We start from the raw sequence: 19,926 nt of genomic DNA on the forward strand, positions 1-19,926 counted from the left end.
CTTTGCAAGGAACACCTCCACAGCTTTTGTAGTATTTGAAGTGCCTAACTTTTTTGGAAAAAAAGTTAGTTTCTGCTTCTCATGAAAAACAAACTGGCCAACATCTTCAAAGAAAAACCAGAAAGTCCAGCTGCATCTTGAAAAAGCACCTTTGAGACAACCATGACCTGGATGACTGAGAATCTCCATAGGCATTTAGCGATAAACCGGTCAGAAGAACTGCCATTTATTATAGAACTGTGTGACTAAGTTACACAGAAACATGTAGTAGGGATCCTCCAGACCCTTAATGGGCCAAGTTACTGCTACAGAGGTTTTGTATGTGATTTTTGATATTTCAGTTGTAATTTTATATATTATCTGACTTTACATAAATTTTAAGACATCGCCTTTTTGTAATTTTAATTGTAGTCACACTTGATATAAATTTAGATTCCATATAACCCATAGAATATTCCTTTCAGACTTCACAGCTTCTAGCCAGATTGCTTTATAGATGTATATTAAGTTTGTCTCAAATTTTCTTCACTGCCTCTGACGAGCAATTTAGAAGGATTCACAGAGAGCTCCTAGCGACCGGTTGTACTTGTCTGCAGTAAACTGACTGACTGGCCAGAGAGGATAAGAGACCTTCTCCTTGCAGAATAGTACTCGTTCTTTCTGTAACATCTAGCAAAGTGACAGCAAAGCCACAAGTGCTTAGTAATTTTAGTGCCAGTAAGTTATTAGGACCCACTTTCAGAGAAGGGCGCGTAAAAGGAGCGTTTCCTTTTCGAGCAAACCCTGGCGCTCCTCCTTTCGTTGTACCACCGACCATTCACGTTATAAACCCGGTTTTTGCCTCAATACCTCCGCTTAATATGCCAGCCGGGAAGTCCGCATTAAGACGAGGGATGGGGGAGGGAGAAGAAAAAAAACAAACCGTCCCGACCCCGAGCACGTCCCTCCTCCTTCCCCCCACCTCAGAGCGCACGGACGAAAGAGTAAAGAGATCACGTGTGCAGAATCCCGCCTTCTGAGCACACTAATTGGCTTCTGCCTTTCTCTCCCCTCGGTTGGTTGGTGGATTTGGGCCATCACTCTAAGGAGCTTTCCCGGGAAGGTGGGGTGGAGGAAGGAAAGGAGAAAAAGGCTGCTGACTGTCGGACTGATTAGCTGGAGGAAGCCGGAAATAGTACTCGCTATCCGTTAAACGGTTGCCTCGGGCGGGTTTGTAGTTTTGGGAATTTTTTTTTTTTTTTTGGCCGCTCGTCTCTTGGGGACCGTCGCTTCGGTTGACTCCTCCTCGATTCTTTTCGCTCAATGGCCGAGTTCGATCTCTTCGGCGCCTCTCAGCCAGTGGCGGGAAACGGGGCACTGGGGGTTGGCGAAGAAGACCCAGCCGCCGCCTTCCTGGCCCAGCAGGAGAATGAAATCGCGGGCATCGAGAACGACGAGGGCTACGGTATCCTGGAAAACGGCGAAGTGCCCGTCGGGATGCAAGGCCAAGACGCGCTGACCGCAGGTTAGGAGAAGGCCCGCCGAGGACACGGCGCGCGGGGGGAAGGGGTGGGGGGGTGGGAAGAAAGTGACACGTGCTGAGAGGGGGGGAGAGAGAAAGAGGGAGCCGGTCACGTGACAGCCGGCGCGCGCGTGAACGGGTCGGCCTTGTGGGGGGGGAGAGAAAGGGAGGAGAGAAATGGAAGCTTCGTAGTCGAGCCCCCCCGCCCCGCGACCCTCTCTAGACGTTCTGTAGGTCTCCAACCTTGGCCACTTTAAGCCTGGAGGACTTCAACTCCCAGAATTCAATTCCCAGCTTTGCTCTCTGGGGAACTCTGGGAGTTGAAGTCCTCCAGGCTCAAATGGGGAGCTGTTGGAGCTCCCCCTTTAACTGTTGGAGACCCCTGTTCTATAGCTCGTGTGTGTGTGTGTGTAAAACTGGCTAATGGTTAGAGCTGCTTTTTTCCCCTCGCTCTGGCCGCGTTCCTTAAGGCTGACCCGAAGGAAATCTGTGCCACAGCGATTGTATGAAGATCTTTGTTAATACTAGTAGTCCCCTCAAAAAAATAGTGTGGAAAAAAAAAATACCGCGCGTATTTCAGGCACAACCCCCCCCCAAAAAAATAAAAAAAAATAAAACCACCACTCAAAACTGAGCCAGTTCATGTAACTTTTGAAGCCATTGCAGCCATAGGCCTACAGGCTCCTTGTGGCTCTAGGCGCCTTTTCTTTCCTCACAAGAACCTGTATTGGAAAGTTCGATGCCTGAGGCAGGTTGCTTCGCCCCGCCTAATACGTGGCAGAGAGAATTCGGCGTCGAATGGCGAATAAAACGAGCCATGGTACAGAAAACTGGCCTCAGAACTGAACTCAAACTTCCCTTTTTCATCTTTTAGTCATTTTTCTAGTCTGGCCATCTACGTCTGCGCTTCATATTTTTCCACACCTCTTCTTCCTTGCCTCATAATTCACTTCGGAATATTGGGGTGCAATAACTGGTTCTTATCAGTGCCAATATTTGTATTTGTTTCCAGGTAACGTTCACGAGGCTGGCTGTTGCTTATAATTCCTCCTTAAGACCTAACTAATTATGGGCTGGCCTGCCTCCAACATCTCATCTTGTTTGAGTGGACCATGAAGATTTGTTCTGGTTTCCTCCTCAAAACTTCAGGCAAATGGACCTGAAACAGGCCCATCTGTATAGCTGCCTCTTTCCTTGTGGAATTTGCTGTCCCTGAAATCAATATGCTTGCTACAGTATAGTTCTATTTTTCCATAAAACAACAGAGAGCTGGCCCTTTAAAAAAGCATAAGGCAATTAAGATCAGCAGTGCTGTGCCTAATCCTCATATGTTATATGGTTTCTTTTAAAACTATATAGCTATATAGCTGTTGAATAATTTCTGTATTTTATTGATTTTTTAAAAAAATAGTTGCATGGAGTCTGAACTAGGCAGAATATAATTGTTTCGTTGAACATAAAGTCCATTTAGGAAAATAACATGGAAGTAGGTCTTCTCAGTTTATATTCTAAGCTGCTTACGTGTCTTTTCACGCTACATACTTAGTAAGAAACTTAAGTATAGCACCTTCTCTCACCATTTCCTTCCTTTGATGGTTCTTTAAACAACATAATAAATCTGAAATTTCTGTCAAACATTAAAGGGAAACCATCACAAAACCATTAATTTGGATGTTTTATATTAGATTTATTATAGACTATAGGTTTTGGACAAAAAGGAAAGAAAGGGGGAAAAAAAAGTTAAAGTGACTTCTGATCTTTATAGAAGTTACAAGCTTTTACCATTTTTCTCTTTAAATTTATATTATCATTCCCTTCTTCCCATGTTTAATATGTTTTATTCAGAAAATCTTGTTTCATTTTCAGCAAAAGTTTTTAATCTTTTATAAATTTATGTTTTGTCCCTAATCAAGAACAGGTCAATACTTGGGTACATTTCAGCTAAGCACTTCTGATTCAAAGAAAAATGGTTTCCTTTTTCCCTCCCTCTTAAACATGATTCTCATTCACCTTATTTTATATTTGATTAGCACAAAATGAATTATGGAAACGGATCTGATGGTTGTACAACATTATCTTCTGCCAATGTAGAGAAGTGTTAAGTGTCTTTGGAACTAAAGTATATTCAATGTTAGGAAAATGATGAAATGGCCAAATAAAACATCTGGTTTTAATCTCCACCCCTTTTCTGCTCAATTGTATCTGATTCTTGGAGACTGCCTGGACATGGCCCTGTAGTTTCCTGGGCATGGTTTTTCAGACGTGTGCCATTGCTTCCTTCCTATGGCTAAGAGGAAGTGACTGGCCCAATTGTCATTGTGCCTAAGGCAGGACCAGAACTCATTGTCTCTTGATTCTAGTCTGGCGCTTTAACCACCTAGTTCCTTTTTATTTCAAAATCTGCATCATAAAACTAAAACTGTTCCTATGAAGTCATTTAGACTTAATATGTGCAGTCTTGATGAAATTCCTTAGTGTAAAATCACTACAGGTGCTCCTCGCCTTATGGCCATAATTGAGCCATGAATTATGGTAGCTAAGCAGGTCACCACGTGGCCATACCTGATTTTCTAACATTTTTTTGTGCTGGTCATTAAATGAATCCATTTTACCCAATATGCTTTTTCAACCAGAAACATTGGAAACCAGAAAAACTCAAAAATTGCAGTCACATGACCCTGGGATGTTACAGTCAGCCATAAGGATAAACCAGTTGTCAAGTGCCCAAAATGTGATGATGTAACCATGGGGAGGTTGGCTGTCAGAACTTCAAACTGAAATCCTAGCTGTGGGTGGGGCGGTGAAACTTCAAATGATTAGTAAGTGACCAGCTGTACATTGAGGACTATCTGTAATGTTAATTCTCTTGAAAACAGAGGTGTCAAACTCAAATTTCATCGAGGGCCGCATCATGGTTGTGTTTGACCTTGGGATGGGGTGGGCGTGGCCAGCTCAAGATTTGTGTTGGGCTGGTGGTAGCCCGAGTGCTCTGCCAGCGAAACAGACTCCCGTTTTGGGCTATGACAGCCTCCTGCAACTCTGCCAGCAAATCGGAGCTTGGGAGGCCTCCTGAGCTCCATTTTTGTTGGCGGAGACACCACGGGCCAGTTCTTCACTGTTTCAAGGGTACCCTGTGTGCCAGATCTAAGCACCATGCAGGCCAAATCCAGCCCCCAGGCCTTGAGTTGACACCTCTGCTCCAAAAGATGGTTTTCTCACATTTGCAGAGGAAGGTAGAATATCTAGCTAAAAGAGACTTCTGATTGCAGTATGTTAAGTTGTCCCGATGGTTGCTATAAGAAGAATTAGAACAAAAAGTGTTAGTTAATGCCAAATTTGAACTTTCCACCAGAAGGGCTTTGGTCTTGCTGTGTAGGTACAGTAAAAAAGGTAAAGGAGTCGCTGCAGATTTTATTCCTCTAGTTGTTGCTTCGTATAGGGGACAGTGCTTGTCTCCATGTCAAGGCTCTTGAGCCATCACTGTAGGAAGACATTTCCACAGTTATGTGGCCACCTTGATGTCACGGAGCACTGTTACTTTCCCATGGAAGTGGTACCTATTTATCTACTCACATTTGCATACTTTGACTGTTAGATTGGCAGGAACTGGAGCAAAAATGGGCGCTCATTCCATAGTGTGGAGTTCAGGTCTTGAACCTGGGCTACAGCTTTCCATCTAGCAGGCCGAGCAACTTAACGGCTGAACCATCATGCTATCCTTGTTGTAGGGAATGGGAGAAAAAGCAGAATCATTCAGTACATGTTGTCTTAAAACTCTTTAAGGATGGGTTTTATTTCCTCAACTGCTCTCATATCTGTTTTGCCCAACAGCAGTTTAAATTCACAAGAAAAATAAAGAGGAACAAGCGGACTTATTCAGAAAATAGAAAAAAAAATGCAAGCTTGAACACAATTGGGTATTTGAATAAATTATAAATGGCTTGATCTTAATTTGGATTAGTAGAAAAGTATGGTCTACCTATACTTCATAAATTCAGTGTTTATTTGATATAAACTCTTGGTCAAATGGCCTTGCTGCTCATTTGTTTCTAATAAGAATAATGTAAATCAGCTTGAGTTTTTCTTTGCATTTGCTATATGTGACAGAATCCATTACATATTTGTTAATAAATAGTAATTGTTCTAGAATGCTTGGCCAAAAGCTTTAGAAATAGGTTTAAATAGGTTTAAAAATACAGAGGTTTTTGTTTGTTTGTTTACATACACAAAGTCATTCTTAACATCTATAATATTTTTCCACGTTCTTTGTTTGGAATGCTATAGGGCAGGGGTCTTCAAACTTGACAGCTTTAAGACTTGTGGTCTTCAACTTCCAGAATTCCTCCTCCAGTCATGCTAGCTTAGGAATCCTGGGAGATGAAGTCCACAAGTCTTAAACTTGCCAAGTTTGAAGACCCTTGCAATACAGGGTATTCCTGTATTGTAGCATCCTAGATGTTTCCTTGGTAAATATTTAAAGCAAATAAAATAATGGATTAAAAATTAATAGAATTAAAAAATTAGAAACCATATAGATGATGGCTTCTGACATTTTTCTAACCATTAACCATGAATCATGTAATCAGGGAGAAGGAGACCTCAGAATCTAATTAGAAACATTTTAAGCTACTTTCTAAATGGCCCTCCTATAGGCATGCATTAGTGTGCTTTTTCTGGAATTTTTAACTTGGCTCCTCATTTTCAAACTCCATTTTTCTTTTATTAAATTCTTCCTTCTTACAAACATTGATTTATTCCATTTTATGGCATGCTGTCCTATTTATAGTCAGACTCAAATTCCTGCATACAATTTTTTTCCAACATTCCACTGGTTTGTAAAGTACAGAAGAGCAATGCAACCCAGTTCATACTTTTGAAAACTTGAGTGTCCCAACAGCCAAAGCTTATAACTTGTTATTATTACCTGTGTTTTCCCGAAAATAAGACCCTGTCTTATATATTTTTGCCACCAAAAAAAGGCACCAGGTCTTATTTTTGTGGGATGTCATCCACTGACTAACCTCACTTGTGCACTTTGCTCCTGGCCTCCTTTTCGCTTTCAGAGGCCTTCAGGAATTTCTTCTGCATCAGGCAAGGCTTTCCTGAAGGTCTCTGCAGCCAATAACAGGGCTCCGGATCAATTGTTATCAGCTACAGAGGCCTTCAGGCCTTGCCAGCCTTGCCAGTTGCAGAAGAAATGGGCCGGCAAAGCAGGTGTCGGGGTGTGCGGGGCCTGGCTGCAACTGTCCAAAGGTAGGTAGTTCCACTCCCCTATCCCCACCCTAGCTTAATTTTTACCCGTGCACTCTGGAGTGGGTGGGATCTTAATTAGGGCTTATTTTGGGGTACGGCTTATATTGGGCGCACATGTAAAAAGTTAGGGTAGGTCGTATTTACTTTCAGGGTAAGTCGTATTTTTGGGAAAACGGTATTTGCTAGAATGGCATTCTGTTTTTAAAAATAGTGGCTATATTTAGCAGCATTGATTAGATTTTCATACCTAATAGTTTATTTCACCACTTGGAACTAGTTTGGTTTCCCCCTGGGATGTGATTCTCTTTGAGAAATACTTATCCTTTATTTCCCCACTTCCCTCAAGAGGCAAGAATGTGTATTTGGAATAAATGCTATTTTTAGGTATGTTTGGAGATAGGTACAGGTCTCTACTTCACCATGTAGATAAATTATAACTCTTTATCAGCTTTGTGCTGATTTCTTTTAATTGCAGATAGTGTTCCCGCTTTACTATTAAATTCATTCTTAGCTTCTGGGAATGTTTAATGGAATAGAATGTTTAATAGAATGCAAATGTTAAGTTTTGTTTACTATCAGAGCTATTTTTAATGCATACAGTACATAAAGCTGCTTAGTATTATAAGAAACAATCTATGAGCATGATAGTCACTATAAATTATGAATAAACAGAGAAACAGAAAAAAGCCACAGTGAAGGTTACAAATGTGCGCTCGATAATATGATATTCATTAGCACAATTTTGTTTGCTTCAGTGCACTCATATCCTGAGTCTACTTTGGTGTAGATTTAGAGATTATACATGGAAATAGCAGGCAAGGGGAATCTGAAAGCATGAAACAATGTCTGTTTGCATGTCATGGACCTGTCTGATCCAAGCTTAATACTAAATGTATGCTGTAGTAAGCATAATTAAGAATAATGTCCGACCTAAATTGGAGTATATTAGGACTACAATCCTAAAAACTATTGACAAGTGAAAACTTTTTGTTTTCTGCAAAAATTAAACAAAGACTCTAAATTGTTCCAGATATAGTTCTGTTGAATTGAATTTATTTCATATAATAATAATCTAAATTATCCTTTCTGATAGTGGAGCTCAACCCAAAGCTTGTCTTTAGATAATTGTAATTAAAAGTATTCCGTTAATCAACTGTTGACATTTGAATGTGAAATCTGTTTTCTTACCGTGCAACCTGGAAATGTAAAAATATGATCCAGTTTTGATGTTTTATATCTTTTCTTAATAAAACAACACACAAACTCTTTCTCTTACATGTTGCTGATTTCAGCATTCTATAGAAAAATCTGGGATCTGAGAACATGGTTTTGAATTGGTTTCAGAGCCTGATGTGCTCTGTTCCTGGTATCCACTATTTTCTGTTCAGGGATAACAGGAAGAAGTGTGTGACCACAGATATCTAATCTGGCAAAGGATGGAATATGCAAGTGCAAACTTCCTGTTTCTAGCAAAATTCTAGTATACTAGATTTTTTCCCCCTCATCTCTTTAAATATTTAGCCTTTTGATTTATGTGACTCAAATCTCACAATATTAGTTAATGATTATGGATAAAATTTTAAAAATTAAAATGAATAAAACAAAATCTAATAAAACATAAATTCTAAACTGGATTCTTGTGAATTTTAGAAATAAGGTAGTACAATTTTTAAAACAATGAGAAATTAAGTTGCTGCAATCTGACAGTAGAGAATGAATTTTCTTCATTCTAATTTTCTAATTTTCTTCTTGTCTTGGAAAATTAATTAATAGAATTGTAGAATACATAAAGACATAGAAAATAAAATATAAAAGAAAATGATCTATGGTTTCCAAAGGGCCTATCCTACATGAATTTAGCTAGTCTTCATATTGGAGTTAATATATTTGCCTTCTCATTTAGTTCTTGGGAACACATTAAAATGCATCATTGCCATAACTCTTCTATATTTCAGTATTTTTATTTGGTCTAACAGTCTAGCTGTGCTGAAACTGATAGACTTGGCCACCTAAGTAAATCCCTTTTGGCAGATAAGACAGTACATCTTGCCCATTTATATTTAGAATTTTCTTAGCAAAGGTCTGAAATACTTCTTAATAGAAATAGGAGGCTTTGGATTTAGAGCTAAGTGTTCACAATTCTTGATTACTTGCGCATTTACAAATTGATTTAAACTTTTCCACATAGTTTATATCAAATAAATAGTTATTCTTGTTGCCCTTTTATTTCATTTGAGCTTGATAAATTAGAACTCATTTGGCACCATGAGATTATCTGATTGCTGTATTTATCTGAGAAATAGCGTATTTCCTCAATATAACATTAAAATAACAGAGATGTCTTGGATTTACAGAGAATATGATAATATAATATTGTGGGCATTTCTCCACCACCACCTCCAGCCCCGATCACACTGTTTTGGGTATGTGGGTATCTTTTAATTTGAGAATCATTTTCCTTTGGAATAAATATAGTAATATACAGTGAATGTGGAAGTACCAAGGGGTAAATCGCTATGATTTTGTCTAGGCTTGAACATTTGAAATGGTTGCACATTCTGAACTATTGGATTACAAATTGTTATCTCTTCAGTTCCAGCTAGCAAAAACAAACTAGACTCAATGGCTTGTTGCACTGATGATGGACTGTGTTAGGTTTGTTGACTGGGCTTCATTTTGGCTTTACCCTCGTAGCATAGAAAGCAGATTCAATCAGGATGAAGCAGACTGGGATCTGCCTCATTTTTTTCTCTAGAAACTTAGAGATTCTTGATAGGAACTGAATGTGAGATAATCACCCAACAGGATCTAGGAACTGATACTTCAGAACAACTGGCCCAGGCAGTTCTGGAATTAAGGTTCCAGAAGAAGCCATTTATACTATGATCTGAACTTCCTATTTCAGCAAGTTGATCTCAGGGGAAGGGAATCTTTTACAACCTTTGAACCTTAGAGCTCTCCTCAAGATAAAATGTTTAGAGTATCAGTCTTCCTCCTGTATGTAAACAAAAATAACCATCAGAAACAACAGTTTGTTCTTCTGGCAACTCTGATCACTGTTTATTCTTAGAAGACAGGTCTTCCAGTCAAATTTATATTTAAAACCCTCCTTCCTGGAAATAAATGGAATATTTCTGGTATAGCAGCATCTCTTTTCTGTATCAACCAGTATAGCTTAAAATCATAGTATTGTTGTCACTCAGACTTCTAATACTAAATCATTTATGCTATAAGCCTGTGCCATTGAAATATATATGATGCTAGACATTGTATTACAAACTACTCTGTATTAATTATATAATTCATAGGATAATGTATATTTGCATTGCCTAAACTATTTGAGGTATTAAATGAAAAGAATGTTTTGAGAATTTTTAAGTAGCACTTTCACTCACATAAGAGCCACTGAGGTATCATGGTTAAAGTATTGAACTAGTAGCAAGGTTCTCGCTTAGGCTCAGAAGCCAGCTGGGTGATTTTGGTCCTCTCAGCTCTATACTGAAAATAGCTATGAGCAGTGCACACTGGATCAGCATGACAGATAACGCTCCATAATCTTCAGTGAAGCAGAATTGATTTTACTGGACTGATTCAAGCAGATTATATATACATTTATATCTTCTTTATATTATTGAACACATTTGTACAACTGTCCATTTCGCGTAGTGACCCCAGGTGGCATATATAATAAAATGCATGACCATTAAAAACAATTTAAAAAGATTAAGATGAAAAAACCAAGTGACAGGAGTGCATTTAGTTGACTATATATAGCCATTTAGCAGTTTCATTTCTATTGTTGGATCCCCAAGCTCATTGACAGAATTGCTTTTCAGTGTCTTCTGGAAGGCCAGTCTCATCTCAGGGACTAAACTCAGGTCAGTGGCATCTGTAGCATGTCTCTCATGCAGTTGATGGGATGGCTAGATGCAACTGGGAAGAGGCTGTCCTTCAAATAATCTTTTCATTATCTTTAAATATAACCAGTATTATTAGTTCCTTGAGTCTCATTAGAAAATGGTAATTCTTGGCATTTCATTTTTAACCAGTGTCTGTGTTTATGATCTCTCCCAAAGTGAATGTAGACCTTAATTTTTCTAATCTAATAGAATTTATGCTTTACTCTCTGGTTATAATCAACTTTTAATCATTTAAATTATTTTTCAGTGAATTGTTTATTGTGGAATGAGTACCTATAGCATTTCATTTTGAAACTATTATAATAGTGGTGTTAACAGTTAGCTTGAAACTGGTATCTTACAAATATATTACAAAGGAAAGAGATAGACTGAAATACTACTAATAGAAAAAAACTCAATAAAGCATTATAAAAAAAGAAAAACTATGGCTTTACCAAGTAAACAATGGAAAGATAAGAGCTTTGAAACATGAGCTTTCTGTAGTCTTTATTCTTAATTTATATAGTCTCTCAATTTCCAGTTGAGAGGGTGAAGCTAGTTTAACTATAAATAAAGCTTCATTCTTTAGTTTACTTTCTTACATACTTTTAAATGCTGCTTCTTTTAAAGAAATATTCTGTTGTCAAGAAAGTTAATGTAGACCATTTCTTCTTCCTCAGATGCAATTGATGGTGTGACGAATGGTGATATCTATCAGGTAAGTGAAATTCTACTGAACTCTTGACAATGAGTTTTGTCTCCTTTTCCGGCATTTCAATATTAAACCCACATAATGCTGGAGTTGTCAACTGATCTCTAAAATTTAAAAGATTGGCTAGTGAGTATTTTTAGAAAAACAGAAGAGATTCTCTCAATTTTCTTCCATCTGCATCTCAGCAACTCACCCCCTGTTTGCTTTGAATCTTGGCATAGGTACAAGAGAAGTTATGTGAATGTAAAAATTCCTAAAAGCTTCCATTACTGTTTCCCTGGGATGCAAGGAATTATGCTAGGACTATGCTAAGGGGGGAAGGCGACAGATTAGGGTGGGGAAATGTTAAAAACCTGACAAGTCACATTGATATCTTTTTATTATTTGTCAGTTTGTAAATATGCACATATTCTGTATTGTGTATTCTGCACCAGCAAGAGCTTCTTGTGTATTTGTGAACTTACCTTTCTTTTGGGGCTCTTCAGTATGTTTGTCTCAGAACTGATCATACATTAGTAAGCTGGCTTCACAGTATTCTACCAGAAAAGCTGTGTGTACATTTAATACTCTGCTGAGCATGCAAATGTAGCTGAAGGTTTTTTTAATTAATCACAAACACAATCTGCATTAGAAAATAAGCTATTATATCAGCTATTTATTTTTTCTGTTAGCATTCAAGAATTGTTGTTTTCACAAGTCCGAATGTTGTAAAACTGGCTCACTGTAATGTTTGTAGGAAGGATAAATATTGGTCTTGGTGGAAACATCAGAAGCATTTCTGTGATTTTAAATGAAATTGGAACCAATCAAAATTGTGCATTTGAAGTATAATATAAAAAGGTAATATATATATATTAAAAGTACAAATAATTGTGATAGTATTAAACGCTAATAAAGTGTCTTTCATATGGCAAATGTGATTAGAAAACAGATCTGTATACATGTAGTCCTTGATTTACAACCATTCATTTAGCAACTGTTCAAAGTTACGTGGCACTGAAAAAAACTGACAATGACCATATCAGCCCCATGATCATATCATCATGATTTGGGGCAGTTGGCAACCAGCTCACATTTATTATGTTTGCAGTATAGCACAGTCATAGGATTGCCATTTGCAATCCTCCCATCTGGCTTCTATCAAGCAAAATCAATAAGAAAACTGGCAGAAAAGTACCCAAGTCATAGTCACATCATGTCCTACTTAACAACTGCACCCCTTAACAAGGAATTTTCTGGTCCCTATATTGTTAAGTAAGTTGAAGACTACCTGTAATTGAAAGAACCCTATGGTACATACATACATATAATGGTACGTACAGGTAGTCCCTGAGTTACAGCAGTTCACTTAGGAACTGTTTGAAGTTGTGACATAACTCCCCATCCCCAAGTACTTACGACATAGTCTCCAGAGTATGAATGTTACAACACCACAGCAGTCGTTCATCCTTAAGAACAACTACAGAGGCACTGCAGCATTTATCCTGCCTGTTCCCTCCCCTCATACTGCCACATCGGGTCTCCAGAGGGAGGCCTGTAGAGACTCACTTACCTTTTGAAGCTCTAGCAAGCTGTCTCATCTCCAGCCTTTCTGTTTCTTTGCCTGCTCAAACACTTTTCCCCTGGAGACTGGAAGCTTATGGGGGGGCATTATATCGCGTGACTTCAGGCATCCACCTGCTTTTGCAGAGAATGGGTGCGTAAAGTCAGGCACCCAGAAGCTTCCAGTCTCCAGGGGAAAAGTGTTTGCATGCCAATGGGAGGTTTGAAGCAACACGATTTCACTGGCCTGTCGCTATGTGAATACTTTCCTTTAGCAAACACTATTATTAGTGTTGCCCTTTTTCTATTTTTCCTAGCAAAAGATGAGGCTTTCTTGCTTTTTCATAATTTAAGCAGGCAGCCAAAGGGTACTTTTTAAAAAAAGGCTGAAACCCAGAAACCCTGCTCTCATCTCCCATTTAATGCTTCATTTGCCATGGAGGTTATATATTACCAAATCTTTCCAAATAACTTGTTCTTGTCGATCCATTTGCCTCTTCTTACATTTTCCTAACAAAGCTAACCATGCCTTAGAACTTCATTTTTATTCAATTATAAAAGTAGCTGCCTCTTTGTCTGGATCAGGAGAGCAATGGACCTACAGACTGCTACGCTGCTATTTCTCAAGCTGATCGTCTGCAGACAGAGCCAGAGAGCATTCGCAAATGGAGAGAAGAACAGCGAGAGCGTCTAGAAGAGCTAGGTAAGGATCTAATTTTCAGCATCACATAACTGTTAATGGGAACTTTATTTTCATCCAAGTAAGGATTGTTGGAGCGGCTATATTGTCAGTTGTCCTTGTATTGCAAACCATAGGCAAGGCATGCTTCATCTGCCATGTCTCCTGAATGCATGTTGACTCCATTTTGACTATGTCTTCCTGTATTAGGTACAGAGGACAGTATTGTTCAGGCCCAGAAGATAGGGCAGATCTGTTGTTAAAGCGCAGAAAATATATAATAACCATTCTTTCCAAATAATCTCAAATTCTAGAAATAATTTATTTGTGTGTTTTTTTCCCCCCAACAAATGTTTTTCTGCTGATTAGTTTACACAGCATTTATTGTCGTATTTAATTTTTGAAAGAACTAGTCATTAATAGTTCAAAAATAGAACCAATTTTGTTTTAAAAAGTCTTAGGAAACTGGCATATGTGACCAACTATTTCATTGTTCTTGTAGAGTTACTTCAGGTCAAACTTCGTTTGGTGTGGTAGATCTAGTTTCATTTTTTGCTATATTTCAGGAAAAAAAATATATGTTCGTACTGCTAATTAATCTTGAAATTGATTCCAGCCTTTGTGCTTACTGCCATTAATAGTCATTCACAAAATCTAAGTGGTAAATTGCCTATCTTCCACTGATTTTTATCCCCTAAAAGTCTTTTGATCTCCACAGTTTTAGTCGGTAATAGTTCAGAATCTTAGCTTTATTTAATCCCAAAGGCTAGATATTTATGTATAAACCACGTGTCTTTGTCTATTTTTTTTAAAGATGCAAACTCTCGAAAGCAAGAAGCAGAATGGAAGGAAAAAGCAATAAAGGAATTGGAGGAGTGGTATGCAAGACAAGATGAGCAGCTACAGAAAACAAAAGCAAATAACAGGTAAATGATACAGTTAAAAATCGGTTACTAGATTTTGGCATAACCTTTTTATTACTATTTTTTGCTGATAATGATAGTGGCTATGCTAATTATAACTGGCAAACAATAGCCTCAGAAATTTTTGGGAATCCATTACTCGTAGGATAACAATTTTCTCATTCCCAATCCCCCCCCCCTTTTTTTGTATAGATGGAGTTATATGTAAAATAAGAATTACCATGACTTTGCTAGTACCATTGAACAACTGTTTTCAGTAATAGAGACAATCTCAACTCTTTCCCAAAGACTAAATGACTGTATGTGTGATTGTGTATATTATAGGTGTATAATCTGTGCCTGAGAGAGAGAAAGAGACTGTTAAGTTATATAATATGTGTGTGTTTGTGTGTATGTATATATACAGACATAACCTGATCAGGTCTCCTCTTGCAGTAGTCTGGTATAAAAACTGAACAAGTTAGGATTTTTCATTGCAATCAATATTTGATATTTCTAAATGAAGCAGTTGAAATATGTTGCTGTATTTTGACAGTTTGCTTTACAGCCAATTCAATAAATAGGGTTGTTTTTCTTTAGCAGTAACTTGTTTTTTTTCAGTCAAGAAATCACAGTTCCTTCTTAGCTTTTTTCTACCATAGTTCCTGAACCTTGTGATTAAAAATGAATTGCAGAGATGACACATGGAATGTCTTCTTTACTATATAGCCACTTGCTGGTTCAAAGGTTTAGAAATGCTCGCTCTGTAGAGCAGATTTCCCCTTTCTTAGCATAAACCAAAGCACTTTTAAAAAAAGCTTTTGCAAGTTAAGTTGCCTTTGTTAGCTGTTGTTTATAACCTAGTTTACCAAGATATCCCCTAGTTTGAAATGTTATCATGCAAAACAATGCCTGAAGACCTACAGTGGATGTTTGATTGTCTGCAAGGGACTAACTTATTTTAATTGAGCTAAGTTGTTTCTTATCTGTTGTTTTATCTCTTAACACATATTTCTTAAATGTTTTTTTTCCTTCACTTACAATTTCCAAATATTTCTCGGGTCATTAATCTGCATGTTAATCACTTGAAATTTAATTCTACTTTGCTATGTTTCCTTTTGCTTATTCTTTTCTCTTTGTCTTCTGTCTGCTTGCCTCTTCTGTGGACTACTTGCCATCTAGGGTGGCAGATGAAGCTTTCTACAAACAACCCTTCGCTGACGTGATCGGTTATGTGTATGTTGCCTAACTACTGGTTATATTCTGATCCATCTGTTTTACTTAACATTTTTAATCTCCCGGAGAGACATACTGTGTTATAGAGCAAAATAGGAAGAAGATACCTGACTTTTTGGGGGAAGGCAGGAATGGACAATTTCTGATATTACACATAGTTAAAATAAACAACAATAATAGTATCCAAGGAATGTCGATTGACTTCTGGACACATAATCACGGAATAGTTTAGGTGCTTTTAATCAAAGAATGGTGGAAATTTCAAATAAAATTGTAAGGAAGAACAATTTTTCAATGTTAAGGGAAGAGATTGCATGGTTTTGTTGTCTCTTCTTGTTGGGTTTTGGATACAGTATTAAAAGTGTTATTACTATGTAGCAAATGCTGGAGACTTCAGGTAACTCAGGGTTTGGTTTGAGTTACATAGTAGAGTGTATGCCTGGAATAATGAATTGTGAACATATTAAAATTAATAGATAATGCTGGAATAGGTGAAATAATAGCAGTTGAATAGTAAATTGAACTTTTTCAAATCAGTGTTTGGTTGGTTTCATTAATTTTGTAATAAGCAAAGCTGTCTTAAATTTCATTCTATAGAAAATTAAACTGCTTAGCATGCAGTTTTGTTGAATTTTGTTGTACTAAATATAGGTGATATTTAGTAACTGAAAACACTCAGTTTTCTCCAAGCTGAGTACTTATCTCCTGTACTGTTTACATATTTGACCGTTTAGTATTATGTTTCCCAGATATAAAATAATAAAAGCTACTTAAGCAGCTCCTTTGTAGCGATACTAAGTTTAAAACTATTGCAGTGGTTAACAAGAAATGGAAACAAACAGGAAAAAAAAGGTTAGGTAGTTTGTACAATATAAAACGGGAGGATTCATTCAGTCATAAAATATTGCTACAGGATTTAGTTCTAATAATTGTAGGTAAAATTTAGTTATACCACTTTCCTAGGTAAAACAACTCTTCTTTCAGAATAAGTGGGACAACTTTTTCTGTTTTTCTATTCATATTCCAGTTCTATACTCTGAAAAGTTTAAATAAAAAGGTGCTTCTTATCTATTTCTGGATGTTTATAATTCAGAATCAAATGCCTTCTTTCCTCAATGCACATGCTGAAATTGTGATACTTATGTTCGCTGGTGCTAGTCCAGATGGACAAAACAGAATACTATAATAGATGTTTTGATAGAATAATTGTCCTTCTTCCTGCTTAAAAACCCAATAATGGCAAGTTCAGGAGGTGGGGAAGTCGCTGTTCCTTGTCTATACACAGTAAGTTTGTAGTTGAATGGAGTATGCCAGGAATTGAGGAAAAAGTAACAGTGATCAAATTGTTTTGGAGCTGGGGCCCTGTGTTCCTCACCATGTTTTATATTTCCTTAATTAATTGCCTACAATATTTTCAGATTCGTTGTGTAATCCGGAAGAGTTGCATAGCAGTCCTTGAAAAGGCCGATGGGTATTTCATGCCTGTTTCTGTTCTGATTTAAGCACTGAAACTTTCCCCAGCGCGTTAGAAGTTTGGCAGATGACTTAGGAAACCCCTTGATTTGTGAAATGCTGAACTTACAGGTGGTGTCTGCCTTTGATTTTTGCAGTTGAAGTTCAGGCAGAAAGGCTGTTTCCTGTAACTGGTTGGGGATGAGAGAAGAATGCCTTTAGTTGCCGTAAAAGAAATTTTGGAGGCACCTGTTCCTGAACGTTGATAGTGCTCCAAAGTGCATGTCTGGCCAGCTTTACTTGCCATCTGCATTATGCTCATTTTCATTTTTCTATATCTGACTTAAACTCTCGTTTTTGTTTCTCTTCACCTTTAAAGCACAAACATAAACCATCCTTGCTACAGCCTAGAACAGTTAAGTAAACTCTTCACTGCCCCTTAAGTGTCTTGTCCCATGAAATAGCAGTGTTGTAGTGACCCTTGTCATCAGTGGTGTTTGTAAAATACAACCATACTTGTGATCAGTGCTGAACTTCATAAGTTCATATCATTGCTTCCCCCTCCCCCCCAATACTCTGTGGGAGTAGTTTTATTCCTTTTCCCTTCCCCATAAGTAGGTCTGCTTTATTGCATTTGCTTATGTTCAGAGCTCACAGTCTGCTTCGATTAGTTCCAGAAAATAATTTTCCTATTTGTGAGCAAGATAGCAGAATGCTAGTATTGAAGGGACAATACTTGTGGTGATATCATTAAGCACAAAATGTGCACAAGTGCAGATGAAACAAAGAAGCAGATTTCTCCTTGGCCTTTTTCCTTCAGTCTTCCTTGCTCCAGTCTTTAGGTCCGTAGCATTTTCAAGCATGAGGCTATAACATCTTTTCTTTCATGCTAATTTCTGCTCTCTCCACAGCATTGAAAATAATATTCCAGTTTCACGTTATAGTTTGTAAAAATTGAAAGTAACTGTTAAGAAGGCATCTGAATACCAATCTTAGCATACCATGCCAACCTGATTACTTCTACTGGTGTCCATAGGATCATTGGCGATGGCCTTACATAGAGTCAGATGATGATCCTTCAACTTAAGGTCATCAGATCTGACTCCTAATAGCTCTCAGAGGTTTCAGATTGGATTTTTTTTTTTTTTTTGGCCCTATATGGAAATGCTCGGGATTGCACCTGGAACCATCTGCATGGATTGCACATGCTCTGCTGTTGTGTTGTGGATCTTCTAATTTATATTGTATGCAAAACTCAGTGTGAGGGTAATGAGATTGTCAAATTTGCACATTACACAGACTCAGGTTATGCATCAGTACAGTTGATTCTCGATAAACCCACTCTCCTCAGCTCGGTACACTAAATAAGGTTGAGATTACCCTTCTCTTGTTAAACCAAGCACACATATACGCCGATATTTGACTTAGCACCTCTCTGTTCAACTGGGTCTTGATTATTGCCCTCTCCATAATTTGAAGGTCTAAAAAGAGATGATTGGAAATTTTACCCTACTTTGGATGGTGGTGATGATGATTTTACAATTAGGAAGCAACTCATGGGAAAACGGGTGGGAGACCTATTTCATTGAAATGAAACATGGTGTTACATTATTTCTAGGGCAGCTGAAGAAGTCTTTGTGAATGATGTTGAAGACTCATCTCCTGGCACCGAGTGGGAACGTGTGGCTCGGCTCTGTGACTTTAACCCCAAGTCGAGCAAGCAGGCAAAAGATGTGTCCCGCATGCGGTCAGTGCTGATTTCGCTCAAGCAGGCCCCGCTGGTTCGCTGAAAGGGAAAGCACACCCTACACTACAAATGCAATATCTAACTTTACTCAGAGAAGCTGTGTTTGCAGTGATTGGATTAATTATGTTTAAATGTTTTTTGTTGTTTGTTTTTGGACCAAACCTCACAATGTATTTAGAGTTTGATCATTGTTCTGTGATTGCATGTTTCTCCTCTATGTCCTCCTGGTGTCCAAACTGGGCGAAAACTTCCAAAATTGTAGTCTCTATGCTCCTCTTATGCATTGAGATTTGACTTTCAAATGTACCAATATTAAAGTTCTGTTTAAATTGCACTGTTGTGTGGGAATATTAAAAAGCCGAAGAAACTTTGCTCATTTAGAAGGATTCTGTTGTGCTAGCTACAAATAGTTGGGAATATAATGGCTGCAATTTTTATTTTCAAAAACAGATGCATTCAAAATTACTGTTTTCTTTTCCCAGTTATCCCTTGACATTACCTTGCACATTTTCAAACCCAGAATATTTCACTATTTATTTGCAAAATTTAAATAGCCACCTATTTCATGCACCATTCATTTATCAAATTCATATAGCTGCCCATGTCACAAAAAAAAAGAAAAAAAAACAATTCTGGGCAGCATATAATAAAACAATGACACCTAAAAAATTATTATTTTAAAATTTTAAAAATTACGAAGACTACCAGATGTCAACCACCATAGAGCGATATATGCATATTTGTCACATTTTACCCAGAACACATAGGAAAAGTATCCTTTTCCTATACCAAAGGAAGCACTATTTTTTTTTTGTTGCTCTATTTTGGCCAAGCAGTTAACGTCATTCACAAAAGATGTAAACTGCTATGTCATAGCTAGAGCTTATTAATAACCTTGCTTTTCAGATTCCTTCAAGATCAACTGAGCCATTTCCAGCGAAATAAACTTTGTAAAATTAATCTTGATCTAAAATTCTATCAGATGTCTTCTGATTTTGGCTTT

At 37.7% G+C, this 19,926-nt stretch overlaps 1 protein-coding gene across 6 annotated transcripts; it reads left to right on the forward strand.

Moving 5' to 3' along the window:
• Window positions 1-1,085: 1,085 nt before the first annotated feature.
• On the forward strand, window positions 1,086-19,883 carry CLTA (clathrin light chain A). 6 transcript variants are annotated; one of them, XM_087926380.1, is made up of 7 exons: window positions 1,086-1,504; window positions 11,334-11,371; window positions 13,472-13,610; window positions 14,401-14,512; window positions 15,671-15,724; window positions 17,556-17,591; window positions 18,795-19,883. In XM_087926380.1, the coding sequence occupies exons 1-7, from the start codon at window positions 1,303-1,305 to the stop codon at window positions 18,964-18,966; spliced, it is 753 nt and encodes a 250-aa protein (XP_087782506.1). In that variant the 5' UTR covers window positions 1,086-1,302; the 3' UTR covers window positions 18,967-19,883. The 6 variants fall into 6 exon arrangements, with proteins under 6 accessions (XP_087782506.1, XP_087782507.1, XP_087782508.1 ...); XM_087926381.1 differs by having other exon boundaries at window positions 13,493-13,610; XM_087926382.1 differs by lacking the exon at window positions 17,556-17,591.
• The last annotated feature ends 43 nt before the right edge of the window (window positions 19,884-19,926 follow it).

Source organism: Pseudonaja textilis, chromosome 2, assembly GCF_049901715.1.
Source record: "Pseudonaja textilis isolate UNSWEBS1 chromosome 2, rPseTex1.2, whole genome shotgun sequence".
NCBI lineage: Eukaryota > Metazoa > Chordata > Lepidosauria > Squamata > Elapidae > Pseudonaja > Pseudonaja textilis.

What these genes read in the sequence shown, in the direction of transcription:
- CLTA (XM_087926380.1), top strand. Translation starts at nt 1,303, where the DNA reads ATGGCCGAGTTCGATCTCTTCGGCGCCTCTCAGCCAGTGGCGGGAAAC. An exon ending in CGAATGGTGATATCTATCAG is followed by an intron (nt 11,372 to 13,471) that starts GTAAGTGAAATT and finishes TTATAAAAGTAG; the next exon opens with CTGCCTCTTTGTCTGGATCA. An exon ending in CCTTGCTACAGCCTAGAACA is followed by an intron (nt 17,592 to 18,794) that starts GTTAAGTAAACT and finishes CATTATTTCTAG; the next exon opens with GGCAGCTGAAGAAGTCTTTG.